Genomic DNA, 23,382 nt, shown 5'->3' with positions numbered 1-23,382 from the left:
TATTTTTTTAGATTATTTTATATTAATACTTTTCTGTTGTTAATAAAAATTAATTTTATAAGATAATATAATTGAATAAATATATATATAAAAAAAAAAAAAAAATTAAAAAAAAATCTGATTTTCCGTACATGCAAAAACGCCGGAAAATGCTTCTAGCAGAAAATATTTTTCAGAAAAATAGTTTTTCCAAAAATATTTTCAAAATAAAAAAACATTTTATGCCGAAACAAACCAAACATAAGTAATAATTACAAAAATGCAGCTGAAATAAATACCCATAAATGAATATGAACAACTACTTATTCTGCGGGGCAACCTTCCAAGCCTCCTCAATCTGAAAATAGGAAAGGAGCAAGGGGAGGGAGGCTCTATGGTCAATTCTGTTTGTTATTGTTTGCAGCTGTATGAGAAATTTCAGGGTCCCAACCGGGCATTGTTCCATGCGAACTAGCATCTGGGGATATCTGCTTCTCCACTTGTTGCACGCTAGCTCTGCACTGCATCGTTGACATTTCAGCTACTCTGTTTCCCGCCATATCTTTCTGCGGGTTTCCAATAAGAGGAATTGGAGAGTTGCTGGGGAAACCGCCGTCCAGTCTCTGATGATGAGGAACAGTTGGAACTGGCTGGTGAAAGAACTGGTTGGATTTTGGTGGAATTGGTAAAGCAGCATTTGTAGATGCATTCATCGGGCTGCTTACAAATGCCATTCCCACGCTAGGTACAGTGGCCATGGCTAGATTCATTGCCGGCAAACCTGTCACCCGCTTAACGGTTTCTTCAGCCATCTTCACCTGGAAAACATTCAAATGAAATGTTAAACCATATTATCTGTGAGCCCAATAAAGACCAATTTATGGCGAAAATCTATCCTACTATATGGAGCAAGAATTTCCCTTGGTTTCCCTCCCCTTCCAATTCCAACCCCATTTTAAACTGATTGATACCCAGTAACATCCCTGATAGATCAAACTTTTCTAAACACAGTCAGAGTAAAAAGGGTTAAATGGTTAAAATTCATATTCTAAAATAGGTTTCCCATATTCCCCCATTTAGCTACCATATAGTTCCCTTGAGTACTCAAATGTGTCCCAACCATTTTACCCATAAACTGATCAAAAAGGAATTGAGAAAGGGATCTCCACCCGGTGCAGAGCACATGGTGGAGGGCTGGTAGTCTTCATGGTGGAGGGCTGATAGTCTTCAAATTAGAGAGTTGGGCAATTTTTTAGGCATGAGCTCATACTATCAACACTTGACATCTTGGGCAGAACTTGTGGTAAGTAACATAGATACAAGGGTGTTAAAACACGGCAACCTTGATGCAACATGGCAGTCAACATCAAAAGACTATGTTTTTTTTGATAAGTAACATCAAAAGACTATGTTAGCATCCGTTTTGCAAAAATGGAATGCCACAAACATCATTTAGGCATGCAAACAGATTAACATGCACTAGAAAACAAATCACACGCTTATATTCACGGTATGATCATACCACACAATTAGCGAATTATGTAATCTGCTAACGAGATGATCCCAGGCAATAATACCACGAGAACAAAACAGAAGTATCTTTAACCCTAGAATAGAATTGGAGCCCATCCAGATCCAGCACAACCATAAAAAAGGACCACCCTGCTGGAAAGATGAGAAATATCTGTAGTTACCAACTTTTTTCTTTTAACCACCCCGAGGCATGAGTCGGAACCATTTCTACAATTTGTCCCTCACCTAACTGGCTTTATCCAGCTGGTTTAACCAACTTGGAGGAGAAGTTTGTGTTTACGAGCACAGAGGAAATTGAGACGAACACAAGAAAATTCTGTGTTCTTAACTGAAAACTTTTTTTTTTTTTTTTGATAAGTAGTGAATTTTATAAAAAGCGTAAAGGCGCCCCTAAACATACAAGAAGTATACAAAAGGACACCAAAACAAGAAAGAGAGGAGAAGGGAAAAAAACACCCGAAAAACCAAAACAGAAGGAAACCCAAAAAACCCCTACAAAACCAGCCCACAAAACCTAGAGACTAATACATCACATTAGACCGCTTTGCCTTGCCCCTGCTATAACCACAACCTCTGGCATCATAATTAATCAAGCACTCTAGGTTCTTCACTTCACGACTCCCTTTAAACTTAGAAGAGGAAACTGAAGCCTTTAGACGATTCTCCGCATCAATTAGAGTCATGAAGTCTAAAAAGCCATTCACATTCCCCTCGTGGGAGACCCCCAAAGTATTAAAACAGAAGCTAAGATCAATCGCTGCCCCGGGAGGACCACCAATCTCTTCAAAACCACCTCCTCGCAAAGATTCACCCACCTCTGAAGAAGACATCAAAGGCGGGCACCCAAGAACAGACTGGACCGATGAGAGTGGAACCACACCCACTTCTGACGGAGGAAGAGCCGCGCCGCTTGGGAGAAGGAAGCCACGCCGAAGGAGAGGCTGATAGCCCTCGTCTTGAGTAGGCATAGACTTTGCAGGGGCTGACAAGGGCTTGGAGACAACCCCACAAAACGGCCCGAAAAGCTCCTTGGGAATACTAAAAGTCTCAAGAGCCTCTGCAAGCAAATGATTATCCAATTTGCCCACCTTATTCTTCCGAGAGTATTTAAGCACTGACTTGGGTTCCGACGGATAAATAGGTGCGCCAGACTCCGACATCACAGGGAGGGAGTAACGCAGCCTTTCACCTAGAGCGTCCGCGCCTAAAGAGCAGTCACCGAGAGCTGGATCAAACCCAACAAGAGCCGGAGAAGGAGCCATCTCAGACGAAGGCAACAAAGGAGGATCCCCACCCAGAACTGACCTCATCAAAGCAGAGACACCAACGCCTTCGGAAACAGAAGTATTGGCCGTCGATGACACGTTTGAAGCTTCAAAACTGGACGGAGCAAAGGACTTTTCCACGAGTAACTCCGTGGCAGAAAAAACCAGAGGATAGGGAGAGGAACGCTCTTTTATCACCGGAAAAGAGGCTGACGAAAAACCCACAACTTCCGGCGCCGGGGAACCCAAGCCCGAAGGGACAGAACCCATACTCGCGTCAAATCCATGAACCGGCGCTAACCCACATTTCTTAGCCTTCTTAACGTAATCCACTCTTCTAAGACCCGACTTACTGGTCTTTCTAGAAAAAGACCTACAGCCCACCCTTTTGGACCTAGCCCTAAAACGCATTATGCCCAACCCAAGGCAACACTTCTCCGCTTCAGCCCATCAGAGAAAACCCAGCCCAAATGAGACCTATGCGCACAAGCCCAAAGAAGCCACTTTTCAAAAATAACAAGAAGCTTCCTTAATATTCCCAACTCCTGCGCTGCAACGTCACCTGCAGCCTCAGCAACATCGACTGCATCCCGCATCTTGGAACACGCAAAAAGGTCCTTACCCAGAGGACTGGGAGAGGAACTCTCCAGAGCGTAGTCGTTGACCGCAAGGCCTTTACCTAGATGACCCAAGGAGGACCTTTCCAAATCGTAACAATCCACCGCCTGCCGGAAGGGCACCGGTTCCCGATCCAGCGAATAGATCTTCTCCGCCTCGCACTAGACCACCGCCGCCTTCTGAACCAGAGGCTTGCCAACAACTGGCGAGCCCACCACAACTACGAACGACAAAACACCCGCGACCTTGCCCAAACTCTTCCCCACCGGACGCCACTAAAAGGAGACGACACCACCGAGGTTCCAAAGAAAGCCAACACTTTACTCAACTCCCCAGAAACTCGCCCCCAACCCCGCCCGTCACGGCCTTCAGGAAATACAATCATCCCTCTTTGACCACCCACAGCGTACACCGCCACCTCCAAGAACCGGCCGGAGCAATTCCCACCTCTCCGAACGATGGTCACCTTCGAGCCCTCTCTAAAAGATTTAACAAAATTTTCAAAACCCGAATTTTGCAACACCTCTTCCACCATCGACAGTAACCAAGCAACGCATCCCGTGCCCAGCCGAATCCACCCTGAGAAGCCTTTCCTCTTCTCCGCCACCCTCAACTCAAATGACCCTTCCACTACCGAGAAGATGAAGGACTTGGCCTCCACAAAGAACCGGTTCTCCATGCCCTACCTCACACAACAACCCCCGAAGGGATTCACAACAGCCCACCGCCACGCCTCACATGGCTGACATCCAGAGAGAAGCAAGCTTCCCAAAAAAAGATCTCTTATGGTTGCAGATCCTCTCTTGATTTTCTCTGTATTTTGATGGCCGTGTGTCAGAGACAAAGGATTTTATTTGTCATTACTAGAACAATAACTGAAAACTTTGTACAATGAAAAGTTATCAACTAGATTAACTTTGTAGATAGTGATTAAAGATTTATATGTATTCATATGCACACACATTCAGCTGCGGAGTATATCAACACACTTTAGTGACGAGAATACACATAGCATGCCAAAAACTGTAACATTTTTCGATTTGCAAATCACCAATTTAACCCTTTTACTAATCAATAAGTGGTTTTTTATTTTCTTAATCTTTTATCTATACCATAAGATAAGTGTCAAGCATGGTCCAACTATTTAACTCAAAGGACCAACAAACTAAACAATTTTCACAATCAAACAAATGCCCATGCGAACTACCATAAACTTAAAATCATCATGCTGATAGCATAGCATATGCGAGTCCATTTAATTTGTTGTGAGGATTTAGGATGAACCTGTGTCATTGTGTCCAGGCTCAGTATTAAGACCACGAAAATGATGTTGTTCCAAGTTGATACAATTGTATAATAGATGCTATCCCTTAAGCTACAGAAGAAATTACATACACATTCAATCTCCACAGGATGCCCAAACATGCTGATAATATTTTAAAAACTACACATGGATCTGATCTTCGCAAACATAGGGTCATACAATAAAATCTCTTTTACGCTCATGTGAAACTAAAACTCAAAAAATATGGGAGCAGCAAAATAATTGCAGAATTTGAAGATAATAGTGGCTTACCTTTGCTCTCAAAGTCTCAATATCAGCTTTTAAAATTCTGTTGTCAACACCAGAACCTTCGTATTTTTGATTCACCTCAGCAAGACGCTTCAACAATGTAGAGTGTTCAACCCTAAGTTGACCAACCTGTATGAAACCACAAAATCTTAAAGAGAGAAAATACAAAAGGAAAAAGATGAAGAGAGTGTACTAGTGATAAGAAAAAACATGAACCATTACCTGTGCCTCAAGTTCATTCATATGTGCTTGTTTTCTTCTTCTAGAGCGTCTAGCTGATTCTCGATTCGAACGCATCCTGATCCAACCATCAAAGTGTCAATTGAAATACTGTTAGATTTCTTCTAACAAATAAAATCTCTATTAGAAAGCATGAGATAAGACAGAACCCAAGTACATAGGTCATATACAAAAGGAGTCGACCCAAAGAAAAGAAAGGCATAAATAATTACAAACCAAAAGAGTCATGAATTATGAAGCAAAACCCATTTGAACAAAACATTTACAGCATGATTTAATGCGATCTCTCTCATTGACTTCTTTGTACCTTCAACAGCCCTTCTAAATGTACCAAGAGGGTAGTATTAGCTAGCAATGAAGAGATCCTTTTTTTTTTTTTGGATAAATAGCAACGACACAATTTTGGGGGTGCAGCATCAGAAAAAGGAGGATTTAGGGTCTGACTCTATCGTTTCCCTTTCTAAGGACCGTTTAGGTGATGAGGTTCCCTCTGTATCTTCTAAATGGGAAATGGTGTTGAAAGGGGGGGAAAAGTTTCGTTGGGTTGAATATTTCTTCTTTGACTTCACTGTCAGAGCAATTCGCGGGGGGGCCGGGGGTGGGGGGGGGGGGGGGGGGGGGGGGTGGTCTTGACGTGGGTAAGGAGTTGTGTCAGGCTAATAAGGACAAAGGAATTGGGTTGGATTCCAGGGAGGATGTTGCCAATCTGCTGGGAGCTAAAGATTCTGTTGCATTGGCTGGGCAAGTTGGGAGTTATATGGACAATAATTGTATGCCTTGTTCGGACTTGATGTTATGCCCCCAGGAGGAACCTTTTGTGTGCGAGCCTCTGGTATGCAGTCCCCCCTGAAGAGTTTGTCAATCCTGAGTGTTCTGGGTCATCGGCTTCAAGCTAGGTCTTGCAGTCAGAAGGTGGAGGACGTTTATCACTGTGTCGGTTTATCTTGTGATGGGTTTGAAGGGGACCTAACAGCCATTTGGGGGGGGGGGAGTGGTCTCCAACTCCAAATCAGCCATCAGAGGAAAAAGAGAGTTAAAAAGACTGTCTTGTACAATTAACTATGATTTGACGGGTGGTAGCTCTAGCAGAAGCAGGGTAAAAGGGCGGGGTATCTCAGTTGTCCCATGAAGCCAAAGTAACTATCCTGGAATGTTGAGGTGTAACTGAGGGGGAGACACACCTTAGAATTAGAAACCTCAGAGATTGGAAGGCAGACATTGTTTGCCTTAGGGAGACTAAACTGGAGATGCGATTTTGGGGAGAAATGGTGTGTCCATGGATAGCACATTGTATTTCTTCGGTTCGCTTTTCTGTTTTGGTGAATGGCACTGCAACAGGTTTTTGTAGTAGTTTATGTGGTTTGAGACAAGGAGACCCTTTGTCCCCCTTACTATTCGTTATTGTTATGAAGGCATTAAGTAGAATGATTTTGGCATTAGTGAATGAGGGTCTATTTTAGGTTTTTCTGTGGGTTCTAAGCATGATGGTGCTTTCGACATTTCCCACCTTTTGTTTGCAGATGATACGTTGATTTTTTTGCGGGCTAATCCAGATCATCTTCATAACTTACGTTGCTTATTCTTAGGCTTTGAAGTAGTTTTAGGTTTGAGGATTAATCTAGCAAAATCAAAGTTGGACCCCGTTGGCAATGTCATTAATGTGGAAGTTTTAGCCAACATCTTGGGTTGTAGGATTTCTTCTTTGCCTATAACATATCTAGGCCTTCTGTTGGGAGCTTTGTTTAAAGGCAAATCTACATAGGATGGCATTATTGAGAGGATATAATGTCATTTGGCTAGCTGAATGATGATGAATTTGTCTAAGGGTGGGAGGGCTACCTTGATTAAAAGTACTTTATCTAATCTACCTACTTACTTTACTTCTTGTTCAACCAAGCTCTTTTGGGGAAGTAGCTTTCGCGTTATTGTTCATGAGAGAGAGGCTTTGTGGAGAGTGGAATATTAACTTTCTCAAAGTAGCTCATGATTGGGAAATGGATTTCTTTACCTCGTTCTTTAATTAGTTGTACTTCCTCGGATTTAGACAGGGAGGCGAAGACAAGCTTTGTTGGGTTCCTTCTAAGAGAAGGTTGTTTGATGTCAGATCTTACTACAATGTTCTTGTTCCCCATGATAACACTCATTTCCTTTAGAAGAGTATTTGGCAGAATAAAGCCCCTTTGAGGGTAATGTTCTTTGCATCGACAATTGCTTTTGGGAAGATCCTAACCATAGATAATCTTAGAAAGTGACATCTCATTGTGGTTGATTATAGTTGTATGTGTAAGAAGAGTAGAGATTCAATGGACCACCTTTTACTCTATTACGAGATGGCTAGTGCCCTATGAAATACCATTTTCAGCCTTGTAGGGTTGGCTTGGGTTATGCCTAATCGAGTTGTAGACCTTTTCGCTTGCTAGAAAGGTCAATGTGGTAGGTTTCGGGATGTTTAGAGGCGGACCCACGTATATGGTTGGGGGGACAAGTGTCCCCCCAAGAATTTTTAAAACTCCTTCAAAAACACTATTAAGTCCACTATTACCCCTCTAGTTCACTTTTCGTCCCCCCAAATTACTTTTTCGCCCCTCAAAGGACAAATTGAAGTCTACTCTTAAATCAAATCCTTTCTTAATTTATGATGAACGTGGCTTTTCACACTGCACAAAGAAGTGCAAATATTGAAAAGTCACAATAAAAAATTACATTTGTTTTCACACTACACAAGCTGCCCGTCCGTGCAATGCGAAAAGAAATGTATTAACAAAGGCTTCTTCTTCTTTTTTACCCGTAGTAGTAAAATGGCTAATTAAGAGAAAAACTAATCCTCACTATCGCTTAGTTTTATCGATTTTCTTGTTCGTTTTCTCTTCTTTTTTTTTTTTTGATAGGTAAGAGATCAAATTTATTAAAAAAGCGTAAGGCGCCCCTTGGTACACTAGAAGTATACAAGGAAAACACGTAACTAGAGATAGAAAAGCGAAAGAGAAAGTTAGAAAAAGAAATAAACAAAGGATAGACATAAGCCGAAGTCCAACAATACAAAAAATGATAGAACAAAGAAAGAGTCTCTTCCAAGGTTCTTTCCAAGTCTTCAAAACTCCTATTGTTTCTTTCCCACAAAAGGCACCAGAAGATACAAATAGGTGCCATTTTCCAAACAACAACACTCCTTGATCTGCCAGATAACCACCAACATGCAAGCAAGTCAATAACCCGTCTAGACAAAACCCAAGACACACCGAAACGGCTAAAGAGAGAATTCCACACAACAGAAGTCACATTGTAGTGGAGAAGGAGATGATCCACAGTTTCCTCGATCTTCTTACACATGCAGCAACGGTTGATCACAATAACATGCTGTTTCCTAAGGTTTTCCTGGGTGAGGATCTTACCAAGAGCCGCAGTCCACACAAAGAAAGTAGCCCTAGGAGGAGCTTGAGTACGCCAAACACTTTTCCAGGGAAAGCGTCAGCCACCATCGCTAGTTAAGGAGTAAAAGAAGGACTTGACTTTGAAAAGTCCTTTTCTGGAGGGGACCCACCACAAGCTGTCTTTATTGTCTCTGTTTAGAATGTAGCAATTGGAAGATAGAGGCAAAGACATCCGCCTCCCAATTGTGAGCCTCCCTGATGAAGCTCACATTCCACTGGAATGAGTCACCCAACCGCTCCAGATTATCCGTAATGTCAAATAAAGCTGGAAATGCTACTTTGAGGGTTGTGTCACCACACCACAAATCATGCCAAAAACTGATCTTGGAGCCATCCCCCACGACGGATCTAGTGAAACGAGAGAATGAATTCTAGCCTTTCCTGATGTTTTTCCATACCCCCACCCCAAAAGCTCCTGTCGGCTCGAGAGAGCACCAACCACCCCTTAGGCTGCCATATTTAGAATCCACCACGACTCTCCACCATGCATCTCGCTCAGACCCATAACGCCATAGCCATTTACCTAGAAGAGCACGATTGAAAGTCTTCAAGTTTCTGAAACCCAAACCTCCCTCAGAGACGGATCTAGTTAGGTGTTTCTTTCTGTATATTTCTGGAGTACTTAGGGGTGGCTTATACTTTGAATAAGACTAATTATTACTTATCAAAAAAAGGTAGTTAAAAAAAAAAAAAAAAAAAAAAAAAAAAAAAAAAAAAATCTATCTCTCACAGGCGGACCTCGCACAAGGCTTAAGGCTTGAATCCCCCAACAATTTAAAACATCCATATATATATATATATATATATATATATATATATATATATATTATGAGGTATGCACTTAAAAATTAATTTCCTCCCCCTCAATTTTTTTTTAGTTTCGTCCCCCCTCATTCAAGGTTCTGGTTCCCTCCTGGCTCCTGGGGATGCTGTTATGTGGAAGTTGATTTCATTGTGCCTTATGTGGTGTATTTGGAGGGAAAGAAATTATCGACGTTTTGAAGACCGTGAACGGACGATGGGGGATCTAAAGGATTTTTTCTTTAACGCTCTTTACCTCCGGACAACTGCCTTTGTCTCAAATATTTCTAATTTTCATGTTTGTCTTGAGCTTTTTTCTTCTTCTAGCTAAGTGTATCTTTTGTATACTTCCTCTGTACTTGGGTTGCACCTTTTACGCTTTTTAATAAATTACGTTTGCTTATCAAAAATAGTAACGAAAAGAATTTGTTGATATGAAGATAATGCAGAAGTTGATTGCTATCAACACATCTATTCTCAAACAAATATATCCATTAAGGAAAATCAATCTCCCACTTCTTTCATTCAATCAGAGCATTTTGTTTCTTGTTACTCTGATTTCTGTGATAGGTACTTGCGGTTAGACCTTTTATGTGAAGTATCGATTCTTGTTTGGAAAGAGTATATAAAAAGGACACAGGTTGCCAACCCCAATTAATAGGGATAACAATCAGTTTAGTTTAGTTAAGTTGGAAAGTGTATAAAAAAGTTTCTTCTTATTGTAATGACTATTAGTTACAACAAAATAGGGAAGAAAATGAAAAATTCGAGCACATAAACACAATAACATAAAATACAAAGGTACCTAAAACTTTTAAATACCATGTGAAACCAAACAGGATATAAGTAAAAAAATAAACAATTTGCAGTTACCTCCTAGCACGTTTTTCATCAGAAGGATCCATGTTATCGGTGGTTTCCATGTCTCCCTCAAGTTCATCATCATCTGAATCCTCTCTTGATGATCCACTATTTGCTTGTCTAACTTGTACCCCTGATTTTACCTGCAAAGTTGGTAATGCTGGAATGCCAAGTGGTCCACCATCAGCATGACTTTGTGCCATAGAGAAATTATGGCCAGTACCTACAATATTTATAATTCAAAATTGACATTGTATGTCACACATACACACCACCCACGCACGCTCGTGTGCACACAAAACACATAGAGGATGTTAAGAAGTGGAAAAGGCAGTTTAGGTTAATGATGCCATGCAACATCCATTAAACTTACAGATTATTAAAAATGACGGGCAAAGAAAAGAGAGATCATACTAAGTGACCATTAACATTTCAACCAGCTTGTTCATAGCTAAGATAGAAACAATCACGCAATGTCGCAATTACTAGGAACTACGATATAAACATAATTAAGTATTGATGTGCCGACTTAGTCAATGCAAAATGATTTAACAACTATTCGAGCAAGTATTCAACTCAACAGAGCCTAAATTTCAATGAAATGTGCTTGAGCTAAATTTAGCTTCTAAATGCGGGTATTGGCCTCTAGTATACTGCAGTGACCCATTACCAAAACGCAAACAGCAATCCGTCTCTTAAAGGAAAGAAATTAAAAAGAAAAAAAAAATGATAGTGAAAATGAAAAGCATGTAATCCATTTTTCTACAACTAGAGAGCTCTAGCTCAAACGGCACTTTCTTCTCCCAAAAAACAAGGTGGAAGATGAGGTTATGGGATCAAAATCCACTATATATGTAGCTTACCAATAATAATAATAATTTTAAGATCAAGCACTCCCATCCTCCTATATTTGGAAGAGCCGGAGAGGGATAAAAAAAATACCAACACCTTGTGGATAAAAAAATCAAGTACTATAATTGAGGACCATGCAAGAGGGATAATGCCTACCTCTATAATAGAAGAAATTAGCCTACTACATACTCTCCATGCCTTTGGGACCTTCAAGTATTATAAATCAAGATAGAGCCCACTGAATCTAATTTATCAAACTAAATGTCGTAAATTTAACAAAATAAATAAATAAATCCATGAAAACTGCACACAGTTCAGAGGGAAAATTTAGCGAGTGAGCTACTCCGTCAACATATTTAGATGGATTCCCATTAATAAAAATAGAGATGAAGTGCTAAAGCACAGGTCTTTAAAAGAAATGGAAAAAAATAATTATTTTAAACAAATCCCTTAATACAATACCCCTCGTGTTTGTAAAATGTGATTTTCCGCGCTACATTTCAAAATAGAAGAACATTGAAAGTATTTTAAATAAATCAAGAGGGATATTGCTATACATTTTTTACATAAATATATGAGTTAAGAATTCAAACTATTAAAACTACCACTGGTTTCATCCACCATACAAAAACAAAAATTTACTTTCACACAAAATTAGGAAGCAAAATTCATAATTTGATAAACAAAAAACCTTTATCCTGAGCTTGAGATCCCAACTGCGATGGCTTTGACCCCTGCGATTGACTCTCCGCTACATTACCATTCTCTTCAGTGCTTGAACACGACCCCTGCAAACACAATTTCCAAAACCCAATCAAAATGTTTTTAAAAAAAATACAGATTTCATATATATATATATATATATTAGAGAGAGAGAGAGAGACCCGTTGAGCAACGACGGCGCAAGCCATATGGAGCTTGCTCTTAAGAATGGCGCGGTACTCGTCGGGATCAACCGGAGCCGTCGAATACGGACGATCCAACCGCTGCTGACGATAATAATTGTGCTTATCATTATCCAGGACCTCCACCTCGTCGGCGGTGGCCGAGGAATCGGCGATCGTCGACGGGGGCACAGAAATCGCCGTCGCAGGCGGGAAGTTCTCCTCGATGTATTGCTGCAGGAACCACTCCGACTCACTCCGATTCATCGCCGTGGTGGTCGAACCCGCCGACGACCACGACGGATCACCCATCTCCTCGACAGAGAACACTGTGCTCATCGGTCCGTAGCAATTTTCACGCTTTTTGTCTGTTTGTTTTATCATTTATGATTCGCTCGCTTCGTCTCCTTTTCTCAGCTGCTTTTAATAGGGCGGCATAGATCTCCTACACTTCCTACTTTATATGGACTCTATCCATAAGTTATCCTAACCTTTCCTTATATATTTAACGGTCCGGATTGTGCCACACCATCAATCTGTTCTTCAATTACATCTTATTTTCTCTTGCCACATCATCGATCTCTGATTTCCAAATCCTCATCAATTGTGTTTGCAACAGGTGTTTTGATCACATTGGTTGTTGGAGCAGGGTCCACCTAGGTGGGTCCCTTGGGGAAAGCGTGATCTTTGAGATTCTTTTTGAGCTGTCTCCACAGCGTGGATCAATTGGGTATTGGACAGTTGTGAATTTACATGTCAATGGGGGGGATTAGTTAGTCTCCTTAATGTTAATTAGTACCAGGAAAATCTTGGAGATTGACATTCACACGCAACATTAATCTCCTTTTAACTTTTGACTTTGGGGTTAATGATTTAGGAAAGAAAAAATGTTTGGTTTTATTATTAATTATTATTTTTTTGTAAGTAGTTTTATTATTTTATATTGTATATTTTTTTTTAACAAATTTATCATTGAATATGTGAGACCATATAAAACGAACTTTACAGATTTAATGATAAATTTACACAAAAAAAAAAAAAAAAAAAAAAAAAAAAAAAAAGGGGGGGGCCGGGCCTGGCCTGGGCAGGGGGTTTAAAAGCATGAAAATCTATTTATTGCATGAAAATCAGGTCAAAATATTGAGCAAAACAATGTACTCTTATTTTCTAATGCATATCAAAGTTGGCATCAAAAGTAACAGGCTTGATTATATCCCATAAAAATTGTCTCAATCAAGTGCAGCTTTTAGGGATTTGGTGAAAGTTTCCAGTTCCTTCAAACCTTCCTCAGGGGATTTGGCTTCAGCCAGCACCTTCACCATGGCACTCCCAACAATCACGCCATCAGCTCCCCATCCTGCTACCTGCAACAGAATTTACAATTGACCAATAGGCAATAGATGCATAAATGGCAGGAAGCATACCAGTCTGTACAAGCACTCAAAAGGTATACGTTGAAAACAAACCTGTTTCACATGCTCAGGGTTCGATATGCCAAAGCCAACTGCTACAGGCTTGGTTGTTGCCTGCCATATAAAATTGCATGAAGTTCATGTATAGAAATTACTCATCATCAACCTAAGGCTTTTAGTTAAAGGGTCACTTATCATGCTAATTGCAGATGCTTGTCTCGGGTAGGTATTCAGTACACCCCAAGCATCTCAACAGATGGCAGAGTTATACTTGAACGATATTTATATTCTGAAGTACATTGATTATATAATTTATAAGGTATTCATGTCCTTGCACTCAATAAACTTAGATGTAATTAATCACCAGTCAGGTGCTGCTATATGAGAAGACAACTCATGTGAAGTGGAACTCCAGAATGTGTCCCAAAAGGTTTTTGAAATTAACCCATTAAAATGACCTACTACCGATACACCCAGCACAACTTGATTTCAGACATGTATATTTCTTGCATAAATATTCCATCTGAAGGCATATAGCTGATCCCATCCACCAGTTGCTATGATTCACTGTTCTTTTTTTCAGGACTTGAACCTCATTCAAACGTGGAAATGAGAGTTCTATATACCAAATGTCGAGACTGGATTAAGCAGACAAACCTCTTTAATTTCCTGAAGAAGAGTTTGAACCCGATCACTCACGGATGCACGGGCACCAGTGACCCCAACCGAGCTTACCTATAATTCAAATTAATCAACAATTAACTCTTATATGCAGGGCAAATTTTCACCTCAAAATGAAATGAGAAAGTAAAACAATTCCCCCCCCCCCCCCCCCCCCCAAAGTCCTAAAACAATTGCATGCAAGAATTTTTTTTTTTTTTTTTTTTGATAAGTATGAAAATTTCATTAAAAAAGCGTAAGGCGTCCCTAAGTACACATGAAGTATACACAGGAGCAACTTAGCTAGCCCACATGAAAAACCCAAGAAAACCCAAAAGAAACTACATACCCACAACACCCAAAACCCACATGAAACCCAAGATATAAAGAAACCCCCCAACAAACACCCAAAATACAAAGTAACCCCCATAATAAACCCAATAGAACCCCCATCCAACACCCAAGATACAAAGAATCCCCGGTAATACAATAAAACCCAAGATTCAAAAGAAACCCCCATTAAACACCCAAGATACAATAGAACCCCCCATAATACAATAAAACCCAAGATACAAAGTATCCCCCCTCATACAATAAAACCCCCAAACAAGAAAACCCTCAAAAACCCACACAACAATACCCCAAATACAAGAAAGCAAATCCAAAATACAAAGCAAACCCGAAATACAAAGAAAAGCTGGAGCTAAAAGAGGAAAAAAAAAAAAAAAAAAAGCAATGGCGCGTGGAGCCACGCGCACCGGGGCAAGTGTAGACACGCGCAACCGGAGCGGCGCAAAACCAGCCGGAAGAAGCGGAAATTGCCGAAGAAGCCATCGGAGAGGCGCATGTGTAGAGGAGAGGTCCCATACGCCGTAGATCTAGCACCCAAAAATCAGAAACACCCACGGCCACGCGAGCCGAAACGGCGCCAGGTGGCCACCGGCAGCAGAGCCGACGGCGGAGAAGAGCCGGACCACGACGGAGAGTCCTCCGGAGAGGCACGTGGACGGCGAGAAGGCCCCAAAACCCGTAGATCTACAACCCAAGAAGCGCATGAACAAAAACAGCCACCCACAACGGCGCGGCGGCAACTAGAGACGGCAACATCGGCAAGGACCAGAACAAGCCGGCGAGGTCACGAGCGTGGCGCGAGCGCGTAGGAAAACCCAACCACTGAGAACTACCCCCAACAAAAGAAAACCCCAAAACTAAAAGACCCAAGCAATGAAGAAAAGCTAAGAGAACCTAGACCGGAGAGGAACCAGAAGATGAGGAGGGAGGGAGGGCCCCCCCTCCCTCCCTTACAAGCGAAGTAGAGTAGGCTAAGGGTTTTTTGAAATGAGGGGGACGAGAGAGTCTAGAGAGAGAATAAGTAAAATTTACATTCCAGTGCATGCAAGAATTAAGATAACTTCTTCAAATATAAGAAACTACGCAATGCTTTCATGAAAGAACAAGGAGAAATTACGTTCTTGGTTTGGATATATGTTGTGAAAAATACATGAACGCACAAAATTCATTGCACAAAAACATAATGCAAAGTTAAACTACATTAAGTCAGAAATTTTCTAATGACGCATGTATCCATTGTCTTAAATAATAAAGATGAAGTACATTAGCACTGCTAAGAGCTACTCAAGAGTCAGGAAAACAGACCTATGAAGATTCTAAAATATCTAGAATAGATGATTTCTTAGTTTCTGTGTCTCCTTGAAGTTCAACAGGGCCCAAAATAAAATAAAAAATAAAAAAAATAAAAAAGGGAGTGTCTAACAGGATAAACCTTCAGCACTATAACTCTATAAGTTTGTAGGCTATTATTTTGATGTATCTCAAAAACAAGGGAAGTATATCAAGCCATCTAAAGCAATAACCCCACCAAGAATATAGATGGGGACTTCCACTCTTGAAAATGCAAATTCATTGTAAGCAAAATGCAATCTCTCTGGCATAAACAGACACTGCTGAGAGAAAATTCCAAATCTGTAACTTGAATCTAATTACGCACAGCGCAAGAATAGCAAGTAAACCACTAACTTCATTGTCTTGCAGTACATTGGAAAAACAATTCCAGCAGAACGGGATAAATCAAACCAAACATAAAATTTGTAATAACGGCATCTTTTTCAGTGATAATGCAAACGGAAAAATTAAAAATACTAAAAACACATATCTAATGTAGAGGCATTTTTCTGGCACATCCAAGGTGCAAATCAATTCAATGGGAAAAAAGAAAGAAAGCAAGAAACAGGGCGAGGAGCATCAACTATAGAAAAGGATCATACGAGGTACACAAATCCTTCTGCAGCTTCAACAATTGCTTTCATTCGATCGATTGGAGTAGTGGGTGTCGTGAGCAGTACCTTAACCACACCAGTAGACATATCCATTAACATGCTATCAACAACATAAATATTTTTAAGGAATTGCATAGCTCATCTGAAGGTAAAAAATTAACAATTTAGTAAATGAGGTAGACATACCAATTCAATCCCATTCTTTGTTGCTTCCTTTCTCAGAATTTCAGTCTCCTCTAGGGGGACATCTGGGACCACAAGCCCTGCAAGCAAATGCACAATGGTGGGTTTTTATACAACACATCCGGATTTACAAAAGAAATAAGAGAGGAGCAAGGAAAATTGTGGGGGGGGGGGAGGAGAGAAGAAGAAATCAAAGCATAAAAAAAAAAAATGCATTGACTCATTAGGCATTTTCCATATTCGCTTCGGTTTGATAAAGATATCAAGACATAGCATGCTGAGTGCATGGGCAGTTTTTCTTACACTAACTCAAAAAATTGTGATTATTATCTTTTTTTGATAAGTAAAAAGATAAGATTATTATCTTATATCCAATTGTTCCTATAAAACGAATTCAAGCAGTAGAACCTATTCAGGTGAAGCCTATGATAACTATTCTTATAAGAAATGAAGATAAATTATATTCAAGAAGTGGTTAACAACCCAATTTTGGGTCAGTATGTTTCATCCTCTTCTAAAAATATGAGTATAAATCTAACTGCAAAGTAGAAAATTTCAGAAGTTCAAATTTTGTAAAGATGGAGGAATTGCCTAAAGGTTTTCCTTTGGGTCATTTGAGAGTTATCCTACTTGAGTTATGAGGATGTGAATACAAATGATTTCTTTTTCTTGGAACGACAATTGGTATCTTTATTACATTAGCCAAAACTTATTTGCTCTTGTTCATTCCTATCAGTTCAAGCCTAATTATCCCTAAACCCAGTGTAAATTTTTCTATTTTGACTTGCTTTCCCACCGTGATCGAATGAGAATGATAAGAGGCTCATGGGATTGACGTACGGGGATATGGATGGCTATGATTCGCCTCCAAAGAAGAGAAACTATTATGAGTAAGAAATTTATGTCAAAGCATAGAAATATATGATTGTCCCAACACAGATGGATGCTCTTACACATACACATATTGAGATAGATGATCTCAAAGACGTATGAGCTATAAATCCAGAAATTAGTTATTACACAGTTCCCCAAGCTGGTCTTGCTCAAGAGACATTAGGAAAAACATGAAGCATAGAAATAAGGAGTACACCTCATTAGCCCAACAATTGAATTTCACTCTTGAGAGGAATTCCAATTTGGTGTCATCTTTCGAATCAACCAAAGCTTATCAGCTAAAATCCAAAGGTGAAGGTCGGCCAAAATCATTCAATCTTATCAGCAAAAAATTTTCATAAGTTGCAATATGCTATCTTATTCTAGGACATCAATCTGGCTTTCACTAAAGTTATAGTAGAAGCAGCACCCAAATGGTCAGGATGGACTCTATGGAGTTGTCTCTAGAATCAGTTTACAGAAGGGGCACAAGGGCATCATACACCTAGCATTTGGGTAAATGAAAAGGCATTGTGAAAAAAACTGAAAGTTTCAGCAAAGCATAAATTATAAGTTACCTTGTACTCCAACGTCTTTTATAGTGAACATGAACTTCTCAACACCACGCTTGAGAATTGGGTTGTAATATGAAAATAATGCAATTGGAGAAGATAATTGTGGAACCACCTGTCAAGTCAATGATGGAAACATGATGAGAACACTTTGAATTTACAATATGATAAAATTAGGAAAAGAAGCGACCACTAAGAGCGTTTACCTACATGCATGTATTATTATAGAGCACCACTTGAAAGAAGAAATAAAAATAAATAAAAAATCAGGGAAGAGTATACCAGTGTTGTCACAAGAAACATGTAATTTTGGGTTTGGGATGGCAATACATTTTTATAGTAATATATACATAGTAGAGATGATGAAGGTACATAGCTCATCCATCTCCTAGAAAGCTTCTGAATATTGAAGACGACAGAAAGATGGCATAGCATTGCATAATGGTCCTACCTCCTTCAGCATTGAAATAATCGCATTGAAATTGGTCCCTCTTGCCAAAGAACGTGTAGCTGCAGCCTGAAGGAAAAAAAAAAAAAAAAAAAAAAAAAAAAAAAAACACAGATCATTAAGAGAAGTGGACACATAAATTACAGAACAAAAGATACAACTATAAAACCTGGATAACTGGACCATCTGCCAAAGGATCAGAGTACGGCACACCCAGCTCAATTATGTCTGATCCACAGGAGTCAAGCACCTTTAATGCTTCTGCTGTGGTTGAAAGATCAGGATCACCAGCAGTGATGTATGGAATTAATGCCACCTTCACACATGAACAAGCTCATTAGAAAAAATTAATAAATAGAGAATCTTGTATATTGAACACCTGCTAATAGCTGATCCCAAATGATATGTAAGTTAAATTATTAGTATTCAGGAATCAGTGAAATGATTGCATCTGATTTCACAATTCAGGTCGCTGTCAAAATTTACAGTCACGGAGCTTAGCAAATACAAGATATTGCAGGATAATTTAAAAATCGAAATTATTTACTGCCGGGAAATTTAGGAACGCTTCAAATGATGGCATGGAACTTGAATAAGGATGTTTTTGCCTAGTTCAATTTGAGGTGTAAGCCCTAAAAAAGTTCCATCTTCTTTTGTTCATTATGAAAAACATAGAAAAATCAAGTCGGCCAGAAATTGGACAGGTTTATTTTGATACTTAAAATGAACTACAGTTGCAAGCCTCCAACTTTTCTTTCCTATTTTTTTATTGGTAATTTAGACACACACCCAGTGAGTCTTAAAACCAGGACCTTCCTCCACCCAATTTTAAGAGGGGAAGAGGTGCCATTTGAGATATAGCTCATTGACCAGTAGCAAGACTGCAGCTTCTGATCTAAAACAGAAAATTATCCACCAGAAACTGCCAGAAGACTTTACATAATCTCAGTTCATGGAATTGATAATAATGTTACTTATTGAGGCAAAGACAAATGCATGTGCACCGTGCTCTATGCCTAATGTTGGGCAACAATAGAATTGAAGGTTTTACACTAAATCCAAAAATTCATAAGAGAAGCACGAAACATTTGGTAAAGACCTTAAGATTGAGTAAAATCACTCTATAACTTTGATTTTTGAGCTTGCCAAAAGCCGCATTGTGATGCAACAAGCTCTTCTATGATCCATCTCCTCCAATCACACTCGAACATACACGATGCACTAAAATCCACCAGGGTCTAAACCCTTTAAACAAATTAAACAGCTTAGAACCCCTCAAACGCAGCCTTTATCTGCAAGACTTGCCGCACTCAACAGTGAAACTATGCATAAAATAGTCAACTTGCCAAGCGATAACAGAAAGTCTTAACAAACTTTCCAGTTCCTTTAACAAATAGCCCCCATTCAAATAGAAACCCCCCCACCCTCCCTCTTCCCTGTGTATCTAAAAGGAATTATGTATCAGTCCTCTAAACTAATATAATGCACAGCAACAAAACCATATACCAGTAGTCCAAAGTCAACAGGCAACACATAAATAATAATAATAATAATAGAATAAACAAAATACCAACAACCCATGAAAAAATTTGAGAACGAAATTGAAACGTAATGGAAAAAGCAGAAAGTGGAAGATGTGGAAATGAAATCAAAATGAAATGGCTTGCTTACTTTGCCTTGGTTTTTCAACCTTTTGAAAGTCTCAGAGAGCCCAACGGTTGGGGCAGTGCTGAGGGCAGCCATTGGAGTGAATCTTCTTCCTACTGGGACTGCTAATCTCTGAGAGGGAAAGCGGAGAAAAGAATGGGCCTCGGTGTTCTTCTTCAATTGAAAGAAGGTGGGGATTTGGGACTTGAAAGCAATTGCCATAGAAAAAGGGGTTTTGGCTTTGCCCGCGAGTATGGATGATGTACGAGTGTGGGTTTAAGCACTCAAAATGGAGATTTTCTGAAGTACAAGTACTAGTGTTACAACAATGGCAGTTTACTTTATAATCGTACCTGGTGATGGGCTTTTCATGCTTGGTTGGTCTTATAATATCTGGGCCTTCAATTTTGTAGTGAATCTGGGAATCTATTTTAGTTGGCCATTTTAATGTTATTTGAAGTTGGCTTGGTTTTTTGTTTCCTTATGTTGCCGAGGGACAACTATGATTGTGTCCTTTTGCAGTTTTTTTGCCTACTCGATCGTGTAATTTACCCAAGTTATTTAGAAAAAAATTAAAAATTAAAAAAGGAATAATTTGGGTATTATTTAGAGTTGGTTTGTCCATGCAATTTCGGCAAGTCAAAAAATGAACTTTTAAACAAAATCGTGAAAAACATATTGTTTGGAAATGTATTTTTAAAACATTAAGGTTTAAACAACAAAAATATATATATATATATATATATGTATTTTCAAATTGCATGTAATGTGGTGCATTTTTTAAAATGCATTTTTTTAAATGTCAAATCATAATTTTATCAAATGTTTAACATTATTTTTAAAAATCGTGTTTTTAAGCAGCAAATTGAAAAGGATTCATAATTTTTTAAAAGAATTCGGCTTGCCTCTGCCTGCAATAAAATTATTGAAGATTTCTTATGAAAAATAAACGGCAGGAAATATTAGATTTGAGAGAATTCCAGTTATTTTTTTAATAGAGGCAATCTCCACTTTTTCTTTTTCTTTTCCTTTCTTCTTTTTTTTTTTTTATTTTTTGGCACAAGATCTGTTATTTTTTCACTGTGCAAAAATAGGCGTAATTGGTGACAATTCGTTTTTATTTTTTGTCTCTTTTTTTTTTCTCTCTAGTAGATAAGGAAAAAAAGAAAATAAAATAAAATAAAGAAGCTTAAGGGTATACCCTGAGTAATCTCATACATATATTATATTCCACATCATATCCATTAATAAGGAAAGTGAATAAATATTATAGATACACCTACTACTTTCCCTTTAAATCTCTAAAAAATTTCCTTATGGATATCGTACGTAAACTGAATCTGCATGGTCCCCAATATATATTGTTGTCAATAGTTAATTATGAAAGTTATTAAAAAAAAAAAAAAACAGTTATGAGATCATGACAGATTTTAATTTGTCTCAGAATCCAAATATTGATAAGGAAAAAAAAAAAGAAGAAAAAAGTAATCATGTAACATCCATTCTACCAAATGGTTGTTTTTATTAATTAAAGTTATGTCTGATTTTTATTGATATATTATCTTAATTGTATCACAGTAATATATATATATATATATATATATATATATATATATCCAAATAAATAAGTAAGATTAAATGGCTCTTAATGCTTGGTTCCTACGATTGTCTAAACTTTACAAAATCATGAGTCATTTCTTGCACATGCCTTATGTCTATTCTTTTGACTAAATATATCTGCAGAAGGACTTTTTGCACATTATTGGTGGACCGTACCCTTGTGCAGATTGAGTTTCAAGTCCGAAGAAAAAACGTCTTGCGGTTGTGCTGGCAGTGGCAGATGATGTGTTGTGTTGTGTTGTGTTGTGTTGGAAACAAACGTAGGGGGCAGGGGTGTTTGGATCAGCCGGATCGGCATCGCTTGTGGCATCTAATGCTCTTTCCATATTTATGTCGTGTCCTCACCTTAACAACATTCGACAATGGTGTTTAAGCAGGTTGAATATAATATCAAACGTGCCCGTGACAGTGAGTCGTCTGCGACCCCGTGATATGCAGCTGCAATCACGGTCTCGTGAGGTTGATCGTTGATGTAATTTGTAAATATCACTTCCATGTCTTTTTGGTATACTCTATGTTTTTCAGATATATTTTTAAAAGAGTAACGATTCGATATCACCTAAAGATATAACTTTTCACCACCTTACTTATGTGGCAAGGTGGTTCCCACTACTTTTTAAGTTTTATTATTTTTTAAAAATAAATTAAGGTGAAAGACTACGTGAAAAGTTGTATATTTAGGTGGTAGTAAATTATTACTCTTTTTAAAATTATTAACGACCTTGCATCTGGCATTATTTTTTTCCTTAAAGGATTAGGCTTAAGGGTTCGAACTTGATTTTTATTTTTTTTCTCTTTGTTATAAAACACTTAAAATTAAATCTAAATCCTTAAAATAACTACGACATAGATACCTTTATTTATTTTTACTATTATTTTATAGCACCTAAGCCTAAGCCTAATCCTATTCTGTCAATTGAAGGTCATGCTCTCGATATATTATAACATAATACTCTATCAAAATTGATCGGATAAAATAAAATAAAAACAAATAGCAAACATAGTCAAATGGCCATACTAGCTGGTAGCCAACACTTAATTCGGTCTAAATAATTAAATATTAATGAGAGGCCAAGCCTATATATATATATTAAATTAAAACCAATTAAGGAGGCCAGGGCTTTGCCCCTGCCATCACTACTTAAGAATGATCCATACTAAAAATCAAATAAAGGTAAATATTACATAATTAACATTAACTAATAACTATCTCTAATAAGTCTCTAACCCAATCCATCACTAACTTGAATCGCCTGGTTTAGTGTCACTATCCCACTTAAGTGTTTCTTGACATCTTTTGACTGCATATATATTTAAAAATCAATTGAGGCTTCCAAATTCAAAAGTTTTAAATATCTTTTTTTTTTTTATATATATAAAAAAAAGGGAAAACATTCGTTAGCTAATAAAGTAGGCCGACTTTCTTGGACCAATGGACGAAGCTGAGCATCTGGGTGGCAGTCGGCAGGTCAGGGTGCTCCAAAACGACGCCGTTAACCACACCAAGCAATTAGCAATAAAAAGTAAAGGAAACAAAAGAAAAGGGCTTTAGACATGTAATATTGTAGAAACAGAGGCCCTTTTAGATAAAGGTGCAGAATTTTAAGCAGGATAAAGCCGCCCCCCCCCTCTT

At 38.7% G+C, this 23,382-nt stretch overlaps 2 protein-coding genes across 2 annotated transcripts; both read right to left on the bottom strand.

Annotated features, from left to right (window-relative positions):
- Positions 1-198: 198 nt before the first annotated feature.
- Positions 199-12,445, bottom strand: LOC133857394 (light-inducible protein CPRF2-like). Its single transcript, XM_062292653.1, has 6 exons — positions 12,038-12,445; positions 11,845-11,941; positions 10,314-10,524; positions 5,191-5,266; positions 4,972-5,097; positions 199-797 (listed from the first exon to the last, which is right to left on the bottom strand). Exons 1-6 carry the CDS (start codon positions 12,419-12,421, stop codon positions 378-380), a joined length of 1,314 nt encoding a protein of 437 aa, XP_062148637.1. The 5' UTR covers positions 12,422-12,445; the 3' UTR covers positions 199-377.
- A 684-nt stretch (positions 12,446-13,129) lies between these two features.
- Positions 13,130-20,455, bottom strand: LOC133856479 (tryptophan synthase alpha chain). Its single transcript, XM_062291513.1, has 9 exons — positions 20,154-20,455; positions 18,652-18,798; positions 18,486-18,551; positions 18,041-18,149; positions 16,593-16,669; positions 16,395-16,472; positions 14,107-14,184; positions 13,504-13,563; positions 13,130-13,401 (listed from the first exon to the last, which is right to left on the bottom strand). The coding sequence occupies exons 1-9, from the start codon at positions 20,349-20,351 to the stop codon at positions 13,267-13,269; spliced, it is 948 nt and encodes a 315-aa protein (XP_062147497.1). The 5' UTR covers positions 20,352-20,455; the 3' UTR covers positions 13,130-13,266.
- Positions 20,456-23,382: the final 2,927 nt, after the last annotated feature.

Source organism: Alnus glutinosa, chromosome 14, assembly GCF_958979055.1.
Source record: "Alnus glutinosa chromosome 14, dhAlnGlut1.1, whole genome shotgun sequence".
NCBI lineage: Eukaryota > Viridiplantae > Streptophyta > Magnoliopsida > Fagales > Betulaceae > Alnus > Alnus glutinosa.
This window is presented reverse-complemented; position numbering and strand designations above follow the sequence as displayed.